Genomic DNA, 15,933 nt, shown 5'->3' on the forward strand with positions numbered 1-15,933 from the left:
TGTACTCTGTTTGTCTTACCTCCTTTTCACCAATTCCTTCTTTCCTGTTTTCTTTTGGGTTAATGGAATACTTTCTGGTATTTTACTTCATCTCCTCTATTGACCTATTACTTTATATGTAATTTTTATTCTTTTTATTTTTTTTAAATATTTTATTTATTTATTTATTTGAGAGAGAGCATGAGTGGGGGGAGAGGCAGAGGGAGAAGCAGACTCCCTACTGAGCCAGGAGCCCGATGTAGGGCTTGATCCCAGGACCCCGAGATCATGACCTGAGCCGAAAGCAGACGCTTAACCGACTGAGCCACCCAGGCCTCCCTGTGTGTAATTTTTAGTGTTATATGCATCTTTAACTGTAATCAGTTGGCATTCATCTAATATCACTTGATAAACCATGTAATTAACCATGTGCTTTTTGCCTAACCCTCCACTGTCTGTGCACTTATCGTATAATCACTTCTGCATACATTACAGCCTTCACAACAAACAACTGCTTTAAATAAAAAATGACTTTTAAAGAAATTTTAAAACACACAAAGAATAAAGATAATAAGACAGTCTTTTCTATTTACCTATGCAGTTCTTGATTCCTTTCTGTAGTTTCTGACTTCCAGCTGGTATTATGTTCCTTTAGAACAGAACTTCCTCTAATTTTTTTATTTTATATGAATAACTTTTGATGGTGATTTCTGTCAGCAGTTGTTTATCTGAAAATATCTTTATTTACCTTCTTAAGGAAGATATGGAAATTTCCATGGATGTAGAATTCTAGGTTGACATTTCAGCAAAAAAAAAAAAAATTATGACATTGTTTAAAGATGTTAATGACATTGTTTTCTGTATTACGTTGTTTCTGAAGAGAAGCCAATAGTTTTTCTAAGCATCCTTCCCTATATGTAATGTTTCTCTCTCTCCCCCAGCTGATTTTGATGTTTTTCTCTTTATGTTCGATTCTTCAATAAGTTGGCTTTTAGGTCCCTGGGTATAGTTTTCTTTGTATTTGTTTTCATTGGAGTTTGTGGAGTTCTTGGGTCTGTGGGTTGATCTCTTTTATCAATTTTTGAATATCCTCAGGCTTTGTCTTTTCAAATATTTGTTCTGCTCAGTCTTTCTTTCTTCTATTAATTCTCCACTTAGATGTATGTTACAGTGTACAACATTACTAGTTTATTCATTCTATGTTCCTTTTGTGTTTTAGTTTGGATAATTTCTTTGCTCTGTCTTCTGATTCACTGATTTTTTTCTTCTGCTGAGTCCAGTCTTATGTTAAAACCATTAAGTGAATTCTTTGTTTCTGATATTGCATATTTTAGTTCTAACACTTCCACTTTTCTTTTTTTTTTTTTTTTTTTAAGATTTATTTATTTGAGAGAGCGCATGGCAGAGGGGCAGAGGGAGAGAGAATCTTAAGCAGACTCCACGCTGAGCGCGGAGCCCAACATGGGGCTCGGTCTCATCACCCTGAGATCATGACTTGAGCTAAAACCAAGTCAGTCACATGCTCAACCGACTGTTCCACACAGGCGCCCCTTTTTTTCTATTTTCTTACATAGTTTTCATTTTGTCTTCTGAAATCCCCCATCTAGTCATACATGTTGTCCACCTTTTGAACTAAATTCTTTAACCTATTTGTTGTAATTATTGATAATGCCTGTTTCAACATCTGGGTCATTTACTTATGTGGATCTTCTAACTAATCTTTCACTTGATTATGGACCCATCTTTTTCAAATTTCTTAGGTCTAATTTTTAAATGTATGCCAGACTTTGTATTTAAGAACACTTGAGATGGAAGTAAATCTTATTTCCCTCCAGAAAGAGACCCACCTCTAGTTCTGTCAGGCAGTAGTGTGGGCCTGAGTCAGTTTCTTTGTAGTTAAGCTGAAGCTGGGCTTTGCTTCATTTGTCTGCTCAACTTAGATTCTGTTCTCCACTGTGTTCATAGGTTTTTTTTTTTTTTTAAGTTTTTTTTATTTATTCATTCAAGATACAGAGATAGAGAGAGAGAGAATATGAGCAGGGGGAGAAGCAGAGGGAAGGGGAGAAGCAGGCCCCCCGCTGGGCAGGGAGCCCGATGCGGGGCTCGATCCCAGGACCCCGGGACCATGACCCGAGCCGAAGGCAGACGCCTAACCATCTGAGCCACCCAGGTGCCCCTGTTCATAGGTTTTAAGCAGTATCTGTGGAGACCTGAGCACTCTCTCTACATTGTTGCCCAGCTAGCGGCCTGCTCCTGTTTGTGCCTCACACAGTCTCTGTTCATGCTGCCACTCTGCCCCCAGCCTGGCAGTGCCCTGGGGGCACCGTCTTGGCTGCCCTCACTCAGCCACGGGGCCTTCCCCACCGCCACAGGTTGGCTCAGAGCTGGGCTGGATTCTTACCGGGATCTCTGGCATTTGTTTCTTCTCCCACCTTACGACCCTTCTTTCCCAAAAAGGGCTTTTCATTTTCTGGAATTTAGTTAATTCTGGTTTGTTTAGTCCTTGGCACTCTAATGGGTTTTTAAAATGGAATGATTTCGTGGCCTGGCCTACCTGCCTGGCTTGTTCTTGCTTTTAGAGTGAGAGCAATGGCCTCTTGCAGATTTCTACATTGTCACTAGAAGTAAAAATCCAGTGATGCTATTCTGAATAAATTCAGTATTCATAGGGATTTTAAGGGTTATACTGTCCATCTGTTTATTTTTAAAGATTTTATTTATTTGATAGAGACACAGCGAGAGAGTGAACACAAGCAGGGGAAGGGGAGAGGGAGAAGCAGGCTTCCCGCCGAGCAGGGCGCCCGATGTGGGACTCGATCCCAGGACCCTGGGATCATGACCTGAGCCGAAGGCAGACGCTTAACGACTGAGCCACCCAGGCGCCCCTATACTGTCATCTCATCTATTTAAAAATGAGTTTTCAGGGGTGCCTGGGTGGCTCATTAGGTTAAGCATCTGCCTTCGGCTCAGGTCATGATCCCGGGGTCCTGGGATCAAGCTCTGCATCGGGTTCCTTACTCAACAGGGGAGCCTGCTTTCCCTCTCCCTCTGCCTGCGCTGCTCTGCCTACTTGTGCTCTTTCTCTAGCTCTCTGTCAAATAAAAAAATAAAATCTTAAAAAAAAAAATGAATTTTCAGAAAATCTCAACATGTTAAGGTAATTTATTATTCAGCATATTCTAAAGGGAGGCATTAAATAATTTGCTTTTAATTTCTTTATCTAAATATGAGCAAGGGGCGCCTGGCTGGCTCAGTTGGAAGAGCATGCAACTCTTGATCTTGGGTTTAAGCCCCACATTGGGTGTAGAGATTACTTTTAATAAGTAAAGTTTAAAAAAATATGAGTGGGTAGGTTTAAACCAGTGAGTCTTAACTTGGAGCTTACTTGGAGCGATTACCACAGCTTTGGAGAGCTGCTGTTACGAAAGAGAATGCACCCAAGGTTGTGGGGCATCAGGCAGAAGAGAGGTTCAGAACCAGTTGGCTGGAGCGGCGGTCAGTGCACCTCCTTCCTGTAAAGGACCTGATAGTATGAGGTGTAGGCCTTGTGGGCTTCTGTTGCATCCTACTTGGTTTTGTTTGTTTTTACAACCTCCAAAAATATAAAAACCCTTTATGGCTGAGGCTGTACAAGAACACCCCCTAGGCCAGGCCATTGTTTGCTGAGCCCTGGGCTACATGATCTTTATAAAGTCATTTTTGATTTTAAAATTATTTTGAATTTCTCTAACTACCAGTGCATTTGCAGTAGTAATGTATGAAAATACAGAGGATCTAATTATAAAGCATTCTTTTTAAAAGGGCCTCTATATAATAGACTTAAGTGTATTTGAAGTTATGTAGGATTTTACATATGCCATCACATTTAGAGAAAGCCTTTTTATCTTTCTTCTCTTTAGGAGTATAAACCACCAGGAACCCGTAAACTTCATAATATTCTCGGAGTAGAAACAGGAGGACCTGGTGGGCGTCGTGCTGGGGAATCGGGTCATACTGTAGCTGACTACTTGAAGTTCAAAGACCTCATTTTAAGGATGCTTGATTATGACCCCAAAACTCGAATTCAACCTTACTATGCCCTGCAGCACAGTTTTTTCAAGAAAACAGCTGACGAAGGCACCAATACAAGTAACAGTGTGTCCACCAGCCCCGCGATGGAGCAGTCACAGTCTTCGGGCACCACCTCCAGTACGTCTTCAAGCTCAGGTCAGTGCTTCTGCCCGTCGGTTGGGCTTGGAAGCCTTTACGAAGTGGGGGTTATTGTAAAGTATCTTAAAAACTTGTTGATGGGACAGGGAGGAATTACTTGGCCTAAATCTGTTCTTTGTAGTTAGTAAAGAAAAAAATCCACCTGTCCCAAAGCCCCGTTACTTAATTATGCATAATAAATTCTGCTTGGCAGTTGGAGGCAAGACTCTTCATTAACCAAAATTTTTAATTGCTTTTTAAATAGAGCTGCTTTGTTCACATGCTTGAAATTTTCCCTGATGTAAGCAAAACCAAAGTGGCTGGTGTGAAAGAACTTGGAGAACTGGATCACTTTCCGATATGCCTCCAGGCTAATCTGGCTTCTTGTGGGGGGCGCGCTTTGAGTTTCAGTGCTGCAGTGTTAGAATGTGTACTTGCGCCAAGTTAGCTTCAGCCTCACAAGCTGTTCCGCGTTGCGTGTGACACTGCAGGTGGATCGTCGGGGACGAGCAACAGCGGGCGAGCCCGGTCAGACCCGACGCACCAGCACCGGCACAGCGGCGGGCACTTCACGGCTGCCGTCCAGGCCATGGACTGTGAGACCCACAGCCCCCAGGTGAGCTGCCCCGCCGTGCCCGGGCAGAGCCGCGCTGGGGGCGAGGGCCTTCCGACGGTTGTGTCGTTCCCTGCAGAGGGCCATGGCGGCTTCCTCATGTTTAGGAAGTGCCGGCATGTTTGTAACTAAAACACACCTGGGCAGTTTTCTCTCTCGTTACTTAGGAACAGCCACCGCTCCAGTTGTTTTTTTTCCCTGCGCTTATCTCCTCTACTACAGCAGCATTTTGAGCCTTAACACTGACTTTTCATTTTACATTGGGAACTGTCACTTGACGGGTTAAATAACTTGCCCTGGCTCATGATCTTGATTACTTGTTCCGACTGCTTCCTGTGATCGTTCATCGCTAACCGTCCTTGATTCCGAGTCAGTTTGTGGCTTGATTTTAACCTCCGTGTTGGTTTGGTTTGGGTTTGGGTTTTGTTTTTGTTTTCTTTTTTTGTTTGTTCCTTTGTTTTTTAAATTTGTTAAAGAAGAGGCTGTAATTGAGTAATTTTTTTTTTTAAATGGGTGAAGCAGATCTTGGTAGTAAAAATATTTATTAACTGCTCTTCGTAAAAAAGGTAATTCATACTGAGCGTTGCATTATAATGTTTTATAATGAGAGGCCAGTGTATTATTTGATGAGTGAAGTAAAACTGAGAACCCACCCTTGTGGGTTCTTCATACAAGATGGCCCTAGATTCACCCATTTGCTCCAGTTTTACACCTGGGGGTTAGGGAGCTAATTTTTGACTCCTCTTTCCTTCGTCCCACAATTAAATCAAATAGTAAATTGTGTGGATTCTAAGTATCCTAAATATGCTTTTATTCTCGTTACTTCACCCCATTGCTGCAGCCGTCTCCAGCCTATCTTACTATGAAGAATATTCGAACTGGTCCCCCAACATCTAATTCCATCCAGTGGTCCACACTGTTCTCTTCTACACAGGCATGTGAACATTCAGTAAAGCAGTCTGATGTGGCCTTTCCCTACTCTAAACAGCGTTCGGTTTTCCTTTGTACTTAAAAGGAAATTTAGACTTCTTATGGTCTCAGTGACCACCATGGTCTGACCCCTTTTCAGGGCATTCGTTCTCCTCTATTTACTCTAGTCTTACTGGATTTTTTTTCCCATTTTTTGGAAGACACCATGTTCTTTCATGTTTCTCACATGTACAGTGCTCAGCCTGAACACTTTTCCTCTCTCTTTGCTGTAGTCATTACCATTTATACTTCAGATCTTCGCTTAAATGTCGAAATCCTTAGAATGACCGACATTTCTTCTATCTATCGTCCAAATGGATGAAATACCACAAACACTTAAACATGGGCCAGGAGTAACATGAGACACTTGTGTACCTCCCACCTGTATTTCACAGAAGTCATTATTTTGCCTTATTTACCTTATGCCCTTTTTTGTTTAATTTTTTGAACAGATGATAAATCGTTAAAAAAGAAAAAGTCAGTGTAGAAGGGGATTCAGTGAAGACTTCCCTTCCATGTCCTCTAGCCGCCCAATTTCTGAAGTAGCGTTACTGGGTTTTGTATCCTTTTTGGAATATTTTACGCATATCCACATGCAGATACATATTCTTAGTCTTTGTATACAGATAGCATGCTATGCACACTTTCACATCTTGAGTGTTTTGTTTTTGTTTTTTGGGGTTTTTTTAGCATGTTTTACATGTAATTTTTTAACATATATACGGAGCTCTTTCTATATCAGTACATGGAGAACTTTTTCTTCCTTTTTTTTCTTCATAATCACACAGTACTCTGCTGTTTAGATATCCATAAGTCATTTCCCCAGGCCACTGTTAATGGACAGTTAGTTAACTTGTAGTCTTTTTTTTACTATTACAGATGATGCTGGAATGGCATACACATATCACTCAGACACATGCAGTGTAACTGTGATAGAAACCCCTCGGTGTGAAATCACAGGTCAGAGAGTGATGTGATCTGTGATTTTTATAGCTGCGGCCGAATTGCTCTCCAAAATTTTGCCAGTATAGCCTTCCACTAACAAGACTTTGGAATACAGTCGGTGTGATCACCTTTAATCAATCTGAAATGACCAGTGGTATTGGACAGAGGATATTTTTATTTTGCTTATTTCTTTTTATATGTGCATTTGAGTAGCTTCATAGTTGAAGAACCGTTAGTATTTTCTGAGAACTTTCTGCCTATTTTTCTACTGGATTGTTTTCAGTGGTGTTTCTTGAAGTTTGGTTCTTAGACCACCTTTGTTGAGTAAATACTTAATGACTTACGCTGGCTCCTGGTAAAAAAGACACAGGCTTTGCCTTCTTTGAGCTTATAGTGCCAGTAAATAAACAAAATCAAGTTAATAGAAATTGCAGATACCACTAATTGATAAAAAGGAAACAGGACAGGATAATGTGATACAGGTATATATAGAAGTATTCGTTGGGTGGGATGTGTTAACGATTCAAGTAGACCAAACTGATAACAGACCCCCACAATATGGTAGCTAAAGGAGTAAGAAGTTTCTTTCTTTTTTTATGGAACAGTTCTGTGGGTGTTCAGGTTGGTGGCATGGCTCTCTCCCATGTCCTGGGCTCCTCCATCCCTTAGGGCCTACCTGTCTGCTGTATCCACTAGGCAGGGTGTGGGAAGTATTTGTGGGCCAGGTCTGGCCATGACATGGAAACTTTCATTCATGTTCCACTGACTAAAATTTCATCGTGTGGCCATATCTAAGTACAGGGGAGGCTGGGAAGTGTGGTGCAGCCATGTGGACAGCTAGTGGCTTCTGCCACAGGAGTTGGGGCAGCCTTACCCAGAGTGGTCAGAGAAGACTCGAACTGAAATGAGAAAGAAGCGTCCAAGCAGAAATTAGAAGCCTGAGCATTTTAGGCAAGAAGGAACAGTAGACACAAATGCCCTGAGACATTTGAAAGAGACTGACTACCAGGTGGAGGAATAGAAGGAAGAGCTGGTACGGTTGGAACCCAGGTAGCAAGAGGAAGGATAGCTCGAGGAGAAGTTTGGAGAAATGAACATTGGCCAGATGAGGCAGACCACTATATGGAGTTTGGATTATTTTGTTTTTCTAAGGGCATGGAGAGATCATTAAAGGATTTGAAATAGGAAAGTGATTGGATTTGTGTTTTTAAAAAGATTGTTCTTCACTATGGAGAATGGATTGGAAAAAGGCACAAGGGTGGAAGCTGGGAGCCGATTTAGGGGGCTGTTGTACCAATGCAGGCAAGAGATAGATGGTAGGAACCTGGGAGGGAGGGATGGTGGTGGACACAGAGGGAAGAGGTCAGGGTGGGGCTCTGTTTTGAAGGCCGACTCAGTGGTACTTGCTGATGGTTTGGATGGAGGAATTGCTGAACAGCTGATGGAAAGGGTGTTCTTACGGAAACAGGAAAGATGGAGAGAAGAGGGGCTTTACAGGAAAAGTAAATTCATTTTGAACCTGTCAAGAATATTTACTATCTGGCCCTTTCCAGAAAAAGTTTGCTGATCCGTGGCATAAGCAATGCTCCCAAGGAAAGAACGTGGTCAGTGAAATATATGAGCCTGTTTATGGGTATAGCTTGCTAGAAATTCCAGCTTTCACAGTAAAGTACTTTTTCACTCAAATATCTTTGGAATTTTGCATTACAGAACTAACACTTTAGAAGTTTCAAAATCCCCTGTCTCTAATTAGTGTAAATGCTAGTGTTATAGCCTTTGATTAAAGATGAATTAAAGCTTGGAAACAGTATTCTGAATAAATGCTTTAAAAATCTTCTTAACAGGTGCGTCAACAATTTCCTGCTCCCCTTGGTTGGTCAGGCACTGAAGCTCCTACACAGGTCACTGTTGAAACTCATCCCGTTCAAGAAACAACCTTTCATGTAGCCCCTCAACAGAATGCATTGCATCATCACCATGGAAACAGTTCCCATCACCACCACCACCACCACCACCACCACCACCACCACGGACAACAAGCCTTGGGTAACCGGACCAGGCCAAGGGTCTACAATTCTCCAACGAATAGCTCCTCTACCCAGGATTCTATGGAGGTTGGCCATAGTCACCACTCCATGACATCCCTGTCTTCCTCAACTACTTCTTCCTCTACATCTTCCTCCTCTACTGGTAATCAAGGCAATCAGGCCTACCAGAATCGCCCAGTGGCTGCTAATACCTTGGACTTTGGACAGAATGGAGCTATGGACGTTAATTTAACCGTCTACTCCAATCCCCGCCAAGAGACTGGCATAGCTGGACATCCAACATACCAATTTTCTGCTAATACAGGTCCTACACATTACATGACTGAAGGACATATGACAATGAGGCAAGGGGCTGATAGAGAAGAGTCCCCCATGACAGGAGTTTGTGTGCAACAGAGTTCTGTAGCTAGCTCGTGACTAAATTGAAACTTGAGTTTGTTTCTTGTGTGTTTTTATAGAAGTGGTGTTTTTTTCCAAAAAACAAAGTGCAAAGCTGCTTGCATCAGAAGGAGATTAACACACTGAACCGCTACAAGAGGGCAAAGCTTTTTTTTTTTTTTAACTTGAAAAGATTGCAAAGGGACAATGAAGTTTTTAAAAGAGCCATGTCCAAACCCATCGTCATGGATAGCGCAGAGGTGTCCTCTTTTTGCCTCCCCCATTTTAACTTGCCATACCCCAGTCATAGTGGGGTTTTTTTTGTCTTTCTGTTCCCCAAAAGTTAATGTTCAGATGTTGGTCTTGGTCATTTGCCAACTAATTTTAAAATAAAAAGGCACTGCACATAATTTGCATAAAGGGCCCCTTAAGGGTGGTTTTTTTTTTCCCTTTTGTTTTTTTCCTCCCCTTTTTTCCCCCCCTCTTGTTTGTTTTGTTTGGGTGGGGGGGTGGGAAATTTGGGTTTTTAAGTCCTCTAAACACACTTGGGCACGGAAATGCAGTACTGTAAGGAAGAGGGACCTCCAGCTTACACAAACATCACCTTCAGCTGTATGGAAGGGACGGTTGTATTGGAGTTTGTAAGGCACAGTAAGCATGCTAAGTGGCGGGGATCAGAACTCTCCTGTCTGAACCTACTGAGGAGCAAAGCAGCAATTACATGGGATCCTGTGGGTCTCCTGTTGTAGAGGCCACAGTAAGATAGTAAATGGAACATGACCGGTCTCCTAACCAAGGTGCACTGAGAAGCAATCAACGGGTCAGTCGTGGCCAGTCCTGGGGAGGTCTGAGTGGTGGTCTTTGGGATAACCTTTGGCCTTATGGATTTGGACTCGAAATTAGAAGAGCCTACCATTTCAGATGCAATCACTTTTGGACATGCTTTTGCAGACAGTCCTTAATGCTGAAAACACAGAGAATGGGTAATTCAAGAGGCCTTTCTTTTAAAATAGACTTTTGTGACCCACTAATTGTAAGGTATTGCAAGGTCACTTTGCGTGTGTCATAAAGTTGACTTCCTTATTGGTTGAAGGTCACAGAAGTAGTGGTTTGCTTTGATGGAAATAGCTACAGCTGTGTCCCTTCCTGCTTTTTACTTTTTTTTTTTCTTTTTGCTTTTTTTCTCGGCACGTGGTATCTCCACCATTTCTTCTGCACAAAGATGTCTTCTGTTCATCCTGAACATTTTTAAAAAAAAAAATGCAGAATTTTATGTGACTGCTTTTTTGCCTCACAATTATGCTGTGAATTTTACAAAAATTTATTTTCTTTTTTGATAATTTATTGTACCAAAGCTGTTTTTATAGCACATAGATGTCTGTAACCAATAATGTAGCAGTTCTGCACTTTGACACAAGGTGTAACTAGACCATTTTTAAATGTCAGTTGAAAATTATGGCTGTACTATTGCTTAAACAAAACTGGAACTGTCGTTAAATCCATAGCCAGTACATCTACAGCAGTCTGTATACTGAGCTTAATAGATTGACATCTAATTCAAGATTACACCATCTGTTACATTCTAAATGTGTTCAGGCTTCTGAAGGTAAAGGGACACTGGATCCAGAAGCTATGGAACCAGCAGTTGATTCTTGTATTCCTGATTAACCTACTTGTAAACTTGAAAGCAAGACCTTGATTGCACCAACAGGTCCAAAATACAAGCGCGAGTAAAGCAGAACTCTCCTGCGTGACCTGAAGTGGACAAGCTGGTGTTTTAACAGGTGCCTAGTTCTGAGATTATGCTGCCTTAATGTAACACAGTCTGGCAGTTGCTAAATTTGTGTTCCCACTTTAAATTGACCAATTTTAGGGTGTTATACTTTTGAGCGGTTGAATTGGGAGAATGAAGACAAGTAATTTATCTGTCCAGGATCAAAAGAAGCCTAGGAAAGAAGCAGTAATCTACCTCTGCCGATAACCCTGTTCAAAACAACTCAGCAGAACACCACATTACTTTTTATTGGTCAATTCCATGTGGCTGACTAGGTCAATTTTTTCTGAACAAAAGCAGGTTTTTATATGTAAACAGTGACAAAAGAAAGGCTTAAAACGATGTGAATGTGAATGGAAACTTGGAAATACCCGTTTTTATAATCCACAAAATTTTTTTGTTGTTAATCAGGAAATCCATATTTATTTTGTAATTAAATGTCAAGCCTGTGGATGATTTTTGAACTTGGTAGTTCATAAAGGTTTACAGTGAATAAAAGGATATCATCTTGAGTATAGCAATATCAAAAGGAATCAGTAGTTACTGCTGTTTAGGAATATAAGGGGAAGATATATGGGTCAGGTCATTTTTTTCTGTGCTGGTTGCCACATCTTAGCAAGCACCAAAAAAACAAAAAGCAGTTTTTAAATCGCTATTTACATAAAGGAAATCATAAAATCCAATGCTTCTGCATACTGTGTTATGTTACAGTCCAGTTTTGTGTGCTTTACTACACGGTTTGGTTACAGGACTTCTGTGCATTGTAAAACATAAACAGCATGGAAAAGGTTAAATACCTGTGTGCAGATTGTAAGATCTGGTCCGGACTTGCTGTGTATATTGTAACGTTAAATGAAAAGAACCCCCCTTTGTATCATAGTCATGCGGTCTTATGTATGATAAACAGTTGAATAATTTGTCCTCAGACTCTTTACTATGCTTTTTTAAAATTAAGAAAAATGTAAACATAGTAAAAATATTCCTATGCAATTAACCTGGTCCAGGTAATGGTCTGGTAGGGTATATTGAGTGTAAGTTTGGTCAAAGGTGTGAAAAGGAAAACAGTATTTACGTTGACCTAGGTAGGCGTCCCAGATCTCAGGAAGTAAAGATTGGAGGTTTTGATTGTGATCATTTTCATTTTTAAGATGGAGTCTCTCAATGGGTGATTAACTATATTCAGTTTCTCTCTGATTCAAAGTGCTAATAGTTTGTAGTGTTCAGAATGGCTGTGAGGGGTCAGTGGTTTTCTCTGAGAGGCTTTGACCTGCTGGAAAGGAAGAGGGAATACACGTCGTCTTGTACCTCCTTCTCCAGATCCGTGTAAGGGGGCGAGTCAGGGACTTTGTTGTACAGAGTCTGAAACTCCTGCCACAGTGTATTCATGTCTGACCTAAAGTCTTCTCTTCTTATAAACTAATCTGTAAATATATATTAAGATGCTTGTCAAGAAGGCAAAAAACCTTACTTAAAAAGTTAAATGTGATTCTGTCGAATGCGGGGTGGCCACACAGAGTTAGACTTAACATATAAGAAAGAAAAACTTGCTTTAGTTTTTTTTTAGGGTATGAGCATTTTACTTAGGTAAGTGGCACATTTTGTATGGTATCAGACTTCAAAAATCCTAGGCTTATTTTAGTGAATGTTAGACCTATCTGTAAAAAATCATTATGGCTGCAGTCATTCTAGGAGGACCACAGTATGCCTATTGCCTTTGTCACTGTACCCTCTTTTCCAGCTCCTGTGTTGTTAAACTTACCGTTAAAATAAGTCCTATAATAAGGGAAGTGCATAAACTACAAAGACAAGATAGCAAATGCCCAATTTCTTCCAGGTCCCCCAATTTCCTTTTGGCCTTTACTTTGTTCACTCTCAGACTACAAGCTCAGTACTCATTTTTACATCCATTTTTGTAGTGGTGACCATAACTAGTAAGTCAGGTGATTTGTTCCAGATACAGAGGTTGGCCTTAGTGCCATATATGAAGACGATTTGAAATTTTAAGACGAAGGCTTGGGGCAGGGGGACGCCGACTTTGGTATACTGAGACCGTATTCAGATTTCTTAGAAGGCTCCCTGGGACATCTGGTGGCCCTGCATTGAGAAGCCTTTGGTGTCAGAGTAGAGCAGATGGTCTCTTGGATCTCCTTCCCTAGACTTAATATTCTAGGGTGAAAATACACATTGAGTCATTTTTAGGAGAAAAAGTAAGAAAACACCTAAGAAAATAGCTTATCTTATTCTTTGTTGTCCCTCCTAATGCATAGCAGTCCCCCTGTCGGTGTATTCACTGAGAGCCGTCTTCTGGGTCATCTGGCCTTTCACCCTGTACTAGCCGTTGTTACATATTTAAACTAAAGCACTAGGTATTTTTTATGCAAGACTCACTAAGGTAAGTGGACCATCGGGTGTGTGTGTGTGTGTCTGGCATTATGGACACCCACAGTCCCAGGTTTCAGTTGCTTGAGGTGAGAAGAGAGAAAGAACCGGGGTGTTCTTGCTTAACTTTCGGAGAGCGCAAGGTATTTGTCATCGTTAATTTTTTCCCGATTTCTTAACCTAAATCCTGTTCAAAGGACAAAACACTTCTCCCAACGGAAACATTCAGATTTAAGCCCACGCATGATAACCGGGTGCAGGTATCCCCTGCTTTCCAGAAATTTGCCTTTGCTTTTACAAAAGACAGACCTACAGTCGTACCATAACAGCTTTTTCTTTCTTTTTTTTAAAAGATTTTATTTATTTGACAGAAAGACAGCCAGAGAGGGAACACAAGCAGGGGGAGTGGGGGAGGGAGAAGCAGGCTTCCCGCGGAGCAGGGAGCCCGATGCGGGACTCGATCCCAGGACCCTGGGACCATGACCTGAGCCGAAGGCAGACGCTTAATGACTGAGCCACCCAGGTGCCCCCCATAACAGCTTTTTCTTAAGAGCGAAAATCCTCTTGTGATTTCTTGCAGTCAGTGAGAAAAAGTCGGCTTACAGAAAGTTTTCAGAAAATTCTCTATTTTCGGATAGCAGGAGCCTCTACCCCGGATACCACAGGTTTCCGTGCGCGGTCTCTGCTGGAAGAAGTTCGTCTTTCATGGTTGCCCACCTTGAGAGCGTGTCCTTTTGTTGACGCGTTAGTGGGGTGTGTGACTTGCAGCTCTGGCCTGTCGTGAATCCCCCGCCTTCCACAGGAGAAGCTGGGAACCCTGCTTCAGGGCAGCGCCGAGACGCACACGAGCCTTCCGCCGGCTTCCCTTTGCTCTCGCCGGCTCACCTGGGTACTGGAGGAGCGGCGTGCCAGAGCGGGGGGGTCACCGCGGCTAAGAAAGTGCCTTTGGTAAATGGGGAGGTAGACCAATGGCCAAGTCGCTGGTGGAGGATGGAGGAAGTGGGGTTGGGGCCTGGGCATCTGTGTGTGCAAAGCTGCTTTACAGGTGATTCTGCAGGATTTGGGGCAGGGAGATGCAGGTGGCTCATCTTAGAAGTCTGAATGAAAGAGCTTTTTAAAGTATAGTTTTATTATTGACGTTTTTATACATATATGTTGATAAATAATTGAACAAGGTATAAAATATATAAATGGACAATGAAAATTCACAACTTACACCGCATTATACAACGTTATAAACAAGCCTCCAAGAGAGGCAGAAATTACCAGATACAAGTATGTAAAACTTGCAAAATCTGTGTCTTCTGTCCTCTTCCCTTTTGGAAATGGGTTGATGTGACATCTCAGTAGCTCTCAGAGGTGTTAAGTTTCCCAGTAGCAGGCCTGGGACCTGATCCTTAGTAGCTCGACCTCACGTGGTCTTTGTAGAACAGTGGAGGAGTCCTCAGGGCGTGGGTCTGAGCAAGCAAACGTTTGTGGAGGCCCCAGGACGCAGTGACTATGGTTTTCAGCTTTAGAATTGGGGTCCAGTCCTGGGCACGTCCCTTTACTGGGAATAACTGCAGTATCCACTAGGTGGGAGTCGATGCAGGCTTCCGTGAGCTAATGGACGTAAGGGTCTTAGCACAGGATGAGAAGCACTGAGTAAAGATAGTTTGTGACTAAATGTAGAGTTTGAGTCGGCAGCATGAATGAATCTACTTTTTCTATATGAACCCAGTGAACACCATGGGAGACAAGGTGAGTAGTGTTTTCTGTGAATGATTACATGGGATTATTTTTCAGTTTTCAGTCTGTAACTAGATGTGAACTTTACTACTAGATTTTGCTACTTACATCTATTTTAGAATTTTGAGGTGTGTTTTGTAGTTTGGTTTGACATAATGTATGATAATTAAATGTTTTATAAAGGACGATTTTTAAGTAGACTTTTTCTCTACAACTTCAGGGAGGCTGTTTGGAGGAGTAACTGCGGAAAGGTGCTGTGGGTAGACCTGGCCGTCATGAGTCCAGTGGCCCCTCTCCACTCGTCCCGTCCACCCCAAGGCATATCTGTTGTTTTTAGCCTTCAGAGTTGTGCCTCAGATCAGGGAGAAAGAGGATAAGGAAGTGGTCAGTTTCCAGGTTCATAAACTGATAATATTGAAGCTTTCAGAACTTACTTGGTTATAACCCCTATTTTGAAAGCATCAGGGGCTAGCTGCTGCTGAGTTTTGCTTTTTAATTTACTTTGTTGCTATGTTAGGGGAGTGTGTACCTGCACCAGCTCAGGGTCCCTCAGTGTGATCTCTTTTTTTCATTCCCAAGGGATCGTCCCTTCCTTAGAGCAAGCATAAGGACAAACGGGCAAAAAGCCCGTTCATCTGCGTTAGAATATTCGTGACTGACGTTACCTCGCAGGGACGTGTGCATTCCACGGGCCCGAGGCTTTGGAAGAAGGTGAAAATGATGGATCTAATAATGGGACCTATGTGTTCACCTGAGGTAGATAAAATTCTTCTGGGAGGTACAGTCGTTACCCCCCGCCCCCCAACACACACCTAAAACTCAAACAACAGACAACCTTCTACTTGTGAGCCAAATGGGCTGGCCTTCGTGCCTCTTGACAGCTCTCCGTCTTTGGCCTGCCCTGTTTACACCGGCTGCACGCGGCACCCCTG

At 42.1% G+C, this 15,933-nt stretch overlaps 1 protein-coding gene across 4 annotated transcripts in view; it reads left to right on the forward strand.

The window, feature by feature from the left end:
- Window positions 1–11,815, forward strand: part of DYRK1A (dual specificity tyrosine phosphorylation regulated kinase 1A) — a 149,315-nt gene extending 137,500 nt beyond the window's left edge. For 3 of the 4 annotated variants that reach the window (XM_034990141.1, XM_034990142.1, XM_034990143.1), the window contains 3 exons: window positions 3,879–4,185; window positions 4,659–4,783; window positions 8,539–9,159. In XM_034990141.1, coding sequence (XP_034846032.1) covers window positions 3,879–4,185; window positions 4,659–4,783; window positions 8,539–9,159 — 1,053 coding nt within the window. Of the gene's footprint in view, window positions 1–3,878; window positions 4,186–4,658; window positions 4,784–8,538 lie in introns of all 4 variants that reach the window. The other variant, XM_034990139.1, reaches the window with a different exon arrangement.
- The last annotated feature ends 4,118 nt before the right edge of the window (window positions 11,816–15,933 follow it).

The sequence above is a fragment of the Mirounga leonina genome, unplaced genomic scaffold (genome assembly GCF_011800145.1).
Source record: "Mirounga leonina isolate KUSES-001 unplaced genomic scaffold, KU_Mleo_1.0 Mir_496, whole genome shotgun sequence".
Taxonomy (NCBI): Eukaryota; Metazoa; Chordata; class Mammalia; order Carnivora; family Phocidae; genus Mirounga; species Mirounga leonina.